General features: G+C 39.5%; 1 protein-coding gene across 1 annotated transcript; it reads right to left on the reverse strand.

Annotated features, from left to right (window-relative positions):
- Positions 1 to 748: 748 nt before the first annotated feature.
- RB195_003237 (uncharacterized protein) lies at positions 749 to 8,726 on the reverse strand (the record flags this gene model as incomplete). Its single annotated transcript, XM_064200809.1, has 12 exons — positions 749 to 779; positions 959 to 1,096; positions 1,491 to 1,633; positions 1,704 to 1,827; positions 1,951 to 2,097; positions 2,169 to 2,293; positions 2,456 to 2,544; positions 3,348 to 3,532; positions 3,599 to 3,743; positions 3,816 to 3,945; positions 4,668 to 4,863; positions 8,668 to 8,726. The coding sequence occupies 12 exons, from the start codon at positions 8,724 to 8,726 to the stop codon at positions 749 to 751; spliced, it is 1,512 nt and encodes a 503-aa protein (XP_064056690.1).
- Positions 8,727 to 8,795: the final 69 nt, after the last annotated feature.

Raw genomic sequence — 8,795 nt, forward strand, 5'->3', positions numbered from 1 at the left:
CGTCCAGATGGCGAATTCACATCGGTAAGTAGTAATAAATGGGATGAACTATCAGGCAAGAAAACGTTTTGGGCAGTATTCAAGATGTAACACAGCCTCAAAGCTGGATTCCCTCTCATTTTTTGAACTAAATCTTCCAGGATAATTTCAGTAGCACTTTTCCAGAAGTTTAGCATCAAGTATTCTAATTCTCTTGAAGGATGGCTTAGATTTCAGCTTCTTTATGAGGCATAATTGCGCCTGGATAACTCCCCGAAGACACGGGAAAATTGGTCGGTAACTACTGTGGAACGGCTTTCGTTCCTTTGGCTCAGTTCTGTTGCCAGTCATAGATACTTTCTGGCAAATCGTGAGATGTCAAATACGATGCATTTTTGAAAATTTACCCATCTCACATTAACGAATGATTTACAACAACGCTAATTGGCACCAGATACCAAATACAATAAAACCCGTTTGTTATATATTCCATAAATATCCTTATATCCATAAAGCTATCGATTTAGTAACTTCAAATTAAAGACGAAACAAATATATTCGAGAACAACCGTTGTAAAAGAATTGAACAATATAAAAGGAGAACAACAATGAGAAGGAGGAAAAGCATAATATCACAGTCCCAGTAAACAAAAATATTTGGTTACTTCGAAGAAGAAAGATAAGATAAGAAAGGGGAATACTTTTCTGTAAGGATTCAGACACCTCATGGAGAAGAAAATAGAGGGATCCTGTCGCGACACTCCGACGCTTAACCGTAAACAACGGTAGACAGGGGACCTCTGGAAATAACAGTTTTTTCTTTTCAAAAATGAGCTATGTTAAAAGTAAAACTCGACATTTTTTTCCACTACCATGTACAGAAACTGTAACCTGATATGTGATTGAAAGAGAAGATAACCAGTCCACAATTTTACTTGTAGACAAGTTACCTGAACAATGTTCCGATCAAAACATATACATTGTGCTGTCAGGAGTCTGCTTCAAATCCGTGGGCAGTGTAGTTGGTAGGTAAAAATGATCTGGATCTTGTTCGTAACCACGATTCATAACGACCGCATCCAAAAGTAAGGAGAGCAGAGCAGCGATAAACAGTTGGCTAGAACAGAGGCAGAAATTAAACAAAAGAATAAATAAAGAAGCAGTCGTCAACAACATTAGGTTGCACTTCGAAATTGTCCATTGATATACTTAATTTTCTTTTCTCAAAGCAACCAAATCTGTCTTTCTCCGCTTCAATTTTTTTCTTTCTTTTTAAAAACCCATGCTTCTAACTTGGTTAGAAATTGCAGTTTAAATGAATTAAGAACAAAATGTAATGGTTGTTGTTCAAGCAGTTACACCCCCATGAGAAATTTGACGAAGACTTAGTGCTCGAAATGTTTAGGAAGTTAGCTACGGTATAGAACCACTAAATTTTATAATCAGCAACCTGAACTTGATTCTGAGCCATTTTATATGGGACCACACTCCCTAAGACTTTTTAAACTTACACAACAATGAATATCATCAGCTTGAATTCTCCTCCTTCAGTTGGAAAAAATGTTAAAATCGACAACGATACGAAAAATGTTAATGGCAGACGAACAAGCGCAAGCAGAACAGAACGCTGATGAAGAAACGGTAAAACGGTGGTCTAAAATAGCTCTTTTAAGCTCTGCTATTGAAAGGCAAAAGATCTTAATATACGATAGTAGGGTACTTACTTGCAAAGCTTCCATTGCTGGACTGTAGACACCGCACGCAATTTCGAACACCACAAGGCAGAAAAATACACGTTCGAAACGAGTCGCAATCCAATCACCGTTCAAGAATGGTAGTTCACGAATTCTAAACGTCTCAATCCTTTGACGAAAAATTCGTAGATAGGAAGCAACTCGTCCCGTAAACTTTGCAACCAACTTCAACTCGAACATCAAATGAAAGATATTCTTAGTCTAGCAGAAAACGTACGCAACGATGAGCACAATGAAAGCAACGACCATCGACGACACAAGAAGGCGTGCATTCCTGACTTTTTTCGATATAGAAGAATACAATAGCAGCCCAGCAAGATATGATGCAACGAAAGAAGAGTAAATAACTCCAAGTGTGTAGAGACTGGAACGCAATAATTTTAAGAGTATAGGATGATAAATCGCAGAAAAAAAAAACTAAAATATAATGACAACCTTGTCCCAGTATGTTCAGCACGAATGAAGAGAGGAGCCCACACAAAAACAAACATTTGAATCGCCATCTCAGCACAGCATGAGGTTACGCTTATAACCAATGCAATTGGATTGGAGCGAATCACCTAGGAAAAAATGATGAAGATGAAAGTTAGAAGTTATAAACTACTATTTCGACAGAACAACAAACGAGAATCTTTGAAACTTCGGGAACAAATCGCAGAAACTAGGTTGAAAGTAAAAAAAAAGAATAATAAAGTAAAAACAAGCAAAACATGAAACTTTACCGAAAGTGCTCTGCCGATAACATTGCTGAAGGGCAATGGCGCATCAACGGACTTATTTTCTCTCCATTGTGTAGAGATGAAAACTCCACCTGATAGAAATCAAGTTATTTTCTAGCAGGTACGAACTTTTTTCGAAAAGGCCATTTGATATGATATAATAAAAACAAGGTTATTTTAGCAACCACAGCGCTTGCCAAAGTTAATATACTACTATGTGCAGGCTGCTGAAGACCTTCATAAATTATTCAATTGCTAACATAACCACATAAATTACGGCTTCCTCAAACATTTGCTTCCACCATAATCGAAATGCACCTTTCCTGCTTTTTAAAGACAATTTTTCGTTTCTTTCTCAAGTACCTCTGAATGATTAGGCACGCCCTTAGCTTTTCTGTTTCTTCTTCTGCCAGGGCTCCGATCAAATATTTTCGTTTGCACGGATAGCATTCGTGTAATTGTGTATCATCAACGCTCTTTGTAGTGGTTGCTGCAGAAAACTTCTTTTCCTTTTCGCCATTTTAATATTTGCTTTTGGTGCTATTGCGCCTTCTCAAAAAGCTAACTAAGCAAAATTACACAAAAAAAAAACAGAAGAACATTCCTTACAAACTAGAAACGGAGAACTATTACAAAAAAAAGCTTTGAGAATCTAACAGACACCATCATGCTACCGACCAATCGTTATATCGCGTCCACGCATCTACCGAAGGCGTGATTCGGTATGTCAACACAGCACGTTTCATACTTTCTAGAGGTTTTCCACTCGAAGAATTCCCAAAAAAAGAACCCTAAGGCCGAAGAACTCAAATCGCTATATCTCATCCACGCAAAGGTAAAGGTCTTAGCCTTCGGCTAACACAGTGTATTCCGAGAAAATCTAGAAAAAAATTACCAATGACTAAAGAGCAGATGGACAGTAGATATGGAATAGCGATCACTTTTGAAATGCCAACAACAATATGCGAAGTAACTCCAGCACTGACGGATAGGAAACCAGCCGAAAGCGAGAGCACCAAAAATGTGGACTGAATCCACTCTGCCGGAAAGTCGAACGAAACTTGGTGCTCATCGACGTACCTGTAGGAACTCATCAAACGGCTTACAGGATATAACTACCTATAAACAATCTTGAGCGAAACTCACCACTGCTGGAATGGGCTGGTAATAAGCGCGGCAAAAAGCCCGTCGAGAATGCGTCCAATAAACAGAACCAAAAATGATGGAAAGAATTTGCAGCCACAACCCAAACAACCAGCAAGAATACATAGTAAACAAAGAGCCTTCCGTCCTAAATTCAAGTATGAATATTGGCAGTTCCAGAGAATAGCGCGAGATTATCGCAATACAATAAAATGTTCACCATATCTCGCAGAGAGGTGGACACAGTAGAAGCTGAACATCATGTTGGAAATAAGCCCCGTCACGTAAAGGACGGCGATTTGCGACGCTAAGTAACGCAAATCGTAATAGAACGCGTACAGGTACGGTGCCTGAAAATAAACAAAAACAAATGCGATTGCGATGTAAATAAATGATATGCGTTATTTAAGAGTGCATGTTCGAGATGTAAGACCTTGCAAAAATATTCGAAAGCATTTCGCCTAAAAACCATTGCATCTAGATTTTTTAGAGTGCTTTACTAAATGCACTGCAAAGCTTCACATTTTGAGAAAGTGCTTGCCATAAGTGTCCATACACAACCCCAGACGGGTCAAAGCAACCTTAACTTTTGTCCATTTGGGTAAGCGGCTGCGTTCGACGTGTCATTTCAAGCGCAAGGATTAGATTGTTTTGTCCACACTTTGCTAAACTGGGACATTTGTCCATATAAACTCCACCTTTTACACACTATTCACATTTCTTCGTTTCATTTGAGTCGATAAGACGATCTTGGAGGATTGATCTTGAATTCTCGAGTGATATCTTGACCAAAACATACTCGAAATAAAACAAAGGACTGCATGTAGCGTTGCGAGCGTATTTCAGTGTTCAAATCACCATAAAATCAATGCAGACGCAATCAAATGAGTAAACGTGGTAAACGGCTAAATTCGAGCTAAATTCTAGCGCCTCAAAAAAGGTTCGAAGTCAAAGCTCGGAGGAGAAGCAATTGAACTGCTGAGAGATCTTCACAGTTGACCAAATCATTTCTAAATATACAGAAAAACCTAATAATAATAGAAGAATAGCAATAAGATAAGATGAGACGCACCTGTAAACTTTCCGAAAATAGCACCACCAGGTATGGGAAGAGAAAACGTCGCTGTAATCCGCGAAACTCTGTATTGTTTTCAGCTGCATCGCGTGGGTGGCTTCTTCTTCTTGTATTTGCAAAATATATACTTGCAGCTGCACATATTAAGCACCAGATCCAAGCTAACAGGTGAATATCGAACATAGAGAAGCTTCTGAATGCTCAAAAAGAGCTGTTGCACATCGAATTTGTGGAAATGACTTGTAGAAAAAACAATTTGCAAATAGCAACGCAGGACACTATTTATGAGAGAGGAACTGGCTCGAAGATGCGGGGAGAAATGTAGTTGGGGAGGGCACTGGACCGCGCTCTTACTTCTGGAATCTCTACCTTCCTTTTTTCTCTTAGTAACCTTAACCTACATGTCACAGATCCTATAAAACTTATCCCTACGTTTTAGGGTGCTGAACAACTTAGTTATGCACGTCCAGAAAAAAGAGCGTGGTGCCCCCTACCCCCTACAATTGCACATCACCCCGAAGATGCTCCTTGAAAAGTGGGTAAAGCGTACCATATACTAACAGAACAAATGAGAGAAAGGATTAATAACATAACAGCTAAAACTAATTCAAGAGACTTGAGAAATTCTCTTTTTCCGTTACCATTCAATCATCAGAAAATACCATCCACCCAGTATAGCAACATGGACCTTGAAGAAGAATTTTGTTTAAAGGTTACAATAGACCAGAAACACTTCCTATATCTACACGCAGAACAACAAAAATCGACATATTATTAAGTTATTGGATTTTTTGTGATGAAAGGTCATCCCAGTGCATTCCACCATTTGACAAACTAGTCGAATAGTTGCTGGAATAGCACTTTTCGTAAAATATTTTCGTCTTGTCCAACCTATTCGTCATAGGTGAGAAGCAGGACCCTCCTCAGGTGAAGGGGGATTAGCTCATTGGGTGCAGCTCAAGTGAAGGGGGTCCTTTCGCCAGCCGTCCAAAAGTAAAGGGGGTAATTTCACCAACCGTTTAAAAATGAACGAGGTGCTTTCCCCAACCATTCAAAAGTGATGGGGTCAGAGCACCGGCTTCGACTATCACATCTATGCTATTCGTTTCCTTCTTCCTTCAGGAAAGAGCGTGGAGAGCCTTCGCAACCTTTTGGAAAGCTACGTACCAAGCCTGTACCAAGCGTTCTTCTACCCAGCGGAGACACCGCTACCACATATAAGAGCCTATTTACTACTCACGGAGCGGTTGGGAGATATCTTCTAAAATTTGACCGCTGCGTACAACATTTAGCAGGTAACTCTGCAGCTGCTACTTGAAAAACAAGTTCGACGTTAGGGAATAAAGGAAACAAATATCGAAACCCGAGGATGGATTACCCAGTCAAATTGTGAGAAGAAGGATCGACAATAAATGAACTAAAAGAAAGTTAGAGTGAAACCCAAGAGTCGTTAAATCCCCTAGAGAAAAACCAGCAACGAAAAGGCCACGCAGATGGATACCAACAGATAGACCAAAGATTTCATAAACATAACGCACGAAACCTACGAACATATTGGATGATGACTGCGAAGGAAAGGAATGAAAGGGAACGTGCTGAGATCTGCATGTTCAATAGAGGAGTAAAGAGGTCATTTAGTTGTCTAAGTAAGTGAGTTCAATTCAAGCAAAACGTGACTTTTTAAGGAATATGAAGGACATTTTGAAAGAGAGAATCAATATTCTGCGTTGAAGCCAGCATATCACAAATTATACTATGCTTGGATCTTTCCACTTATGGAAAGAGGAAGGGATGTAGTTCAGCAACATGAGTGCTCAATTCTGCCAATAAAAAAAGTGAAAAACAGCCTTGATTGCACCCGTGCCTCCAACGATGAAACTTTTTGCGCAATACAACGAGGGCAATCCCGTCGCCGTCGAGGGTCTGCAATCCAACTAATACGCTTCAAATGAGCAACAGCTTTCCGAACAACAGAATCGCAGACGCGTTTCGTACTGCCATCGTACCTATCTATCTGTAATGTTGTGTCGTTGGGAGACGCGAATGCGACCAAGACTTTTTCACACCTCTTTTTCTGAATTAGTGACGGAAATAAAATTAGCGAAAAAGACAAAATGAAAGCAAACGATTCAGCAAATAAACCGCAGGAACGCAAATGACAAAATCACTTTCTAAAATGACCCTTTAAAAAGGAAAAAACTACTGGCCGTTTCAGTGAAACATTGATTTAAAACGTGGCCGAACAGATAGATGAACGACTTGAACAGACTCCGTCTTAGTGGAAAGGCGTGCAAACGGACAATACTTAATGGAAGGTGTGCGGGGGCAAAAGAAATTTCCTTAGAGGATAACAAGAAGTGTTAGAAAACCTAAAAGGCAGATGTGACCAAAAAGGAATCTTAATGCAACGATACAGCAGAGTATTCGAAACCAGCTAAATGAAGCGGAAGACGAAAGATACGCAGACAAAGGATAAAGGATAAAGTATCTGGCGTTAATCAATCCATTTGGGATGCGCCCCCACGTTCACTTCAATCAGAATCGTTTGAGGTTACGAACGTGTAACCGGCAAATACAATGACTTGGCCAATGTGTGGCTAGCCGATGTGTCAAGTCAGTGTTTTTATCCTCCCAGACAAGTCTGGTACCAATTTATTGACCCCGGAGGGATGAAAGGCTTGGTGAGCACTAAGGCGGATTCGAACCTCCGATCGATCGTTGCAGGAAGCGGAACCTCTAACCGCTACACTATACGCATATATATTCAGTTAACTGATGATAAAATTTATGTCATAATTTCTCGAATATGTTTTGACAGAAGATAAAACGCTGATGTCCTAACGCTAACGTGAGTGAATATAAAACGTGCATATGAAAAGGTACGTTTTGCAAATGTTGGATGAAGTGGATGAAAATAGGTCATTCTTCCCAGAACTCAAAAAGAAGGATCATTGATGCATGGAAAATGAAACGGTGGTCGGTATGAAGACAAATAAATCAGATGTGAGACTTATGTAACAATCCCAACTGAATAGCAGCACCTCCCGTATACTTTCTTCGGAATGCGTAACTATTATATGAGTATTCCGAAGGTATCATGAGTAATCCTTCAGAAAGAAAAAGGAAAGACATATCGAAAAAATGGAACACTCTTTGCTGTTGGAAGTTGTCGAACAACTAATAAACAACCACCAGTTATACCCGAAATGAATCAAAAGTCGCAAGTACTCAATCGTTCTTCATCCTTGCAACAATGTAAAGAAAAAACAGCGAATGATTTTGAAAATGAAAACAGCGAACGTACAAAGCATACGGTTTCCATATCATTTTTTTTAACCACGAAAATTACCCACAGAATTATTCTAAAGTATTAGCACATTTTTCTAAAACATCCGCACTGAAAGACAAACATGCTTATTACTTCTTTAAGCTCTTAGCGCTTGATAGTTACATGTTGATAGCCGCAATAAGGTGAAAAGTGACTAATTGAAAATGTTGAATGAAACTACGAAAGTCGTAGGTTTAGGACCTTATCATGTAGCGTCAGTCCAAGAAAGCAATGCAGACATACAGACATTAGTAACACTGATAAGGAGCATAATTTACAAGGTTCTAACTCTATAGAAAAACAGAGATACAGAAACCATCGATGTGGTTACACCTAATTTTTGCATTACTATCCTAACTGCGTCTTTGCAAAAAGAGAAGTCGCTCCTGACCCCTTGATATATTAAGTAGTAAGCTCACTCCGAAAATATATTGTAGAAACTGTTGGTCCTATCTAGGGGAAGCTTTGTTTAAGGAGAAAGCAACAATTCCCAAAATTATTTTGTTCACCTTTTAGCAAAAAAAAACTTAGAATCGCATCATGGCATGAAATACCTGTAGCAGTGACCAAATGACAATTTACAAATGACACCGCAAAATAATACAATGATTAGTTAAAATAGTACAGAAGTTACAGTAAAGTAAAAAGAACATGAAGCACGGTAGTTACCGTAGCAAGTTACGTAAGCGGCGCGGTAGAAGCACCGGCTGGAATCGAGGTGGGACCATCGCGAACAGCAGCGAGCAACGATGTCAGCAAAGGTCTTCACTAGATCATAACCGCTACGCCCGCCGCAT

This window comes from Necator americanus, chromosome IV (genome assembly GCF_031761385.1).
Source record: "Necator americanus strain Aroian chromosome IV, whole genome shotgun sequence".
Taxonomy (NCBI): Eukaryota; Metazoa; Nematoda; class Chromadorea; order Rhabditida; family Ancylostomatidae; genus Necator; species Necator americanus.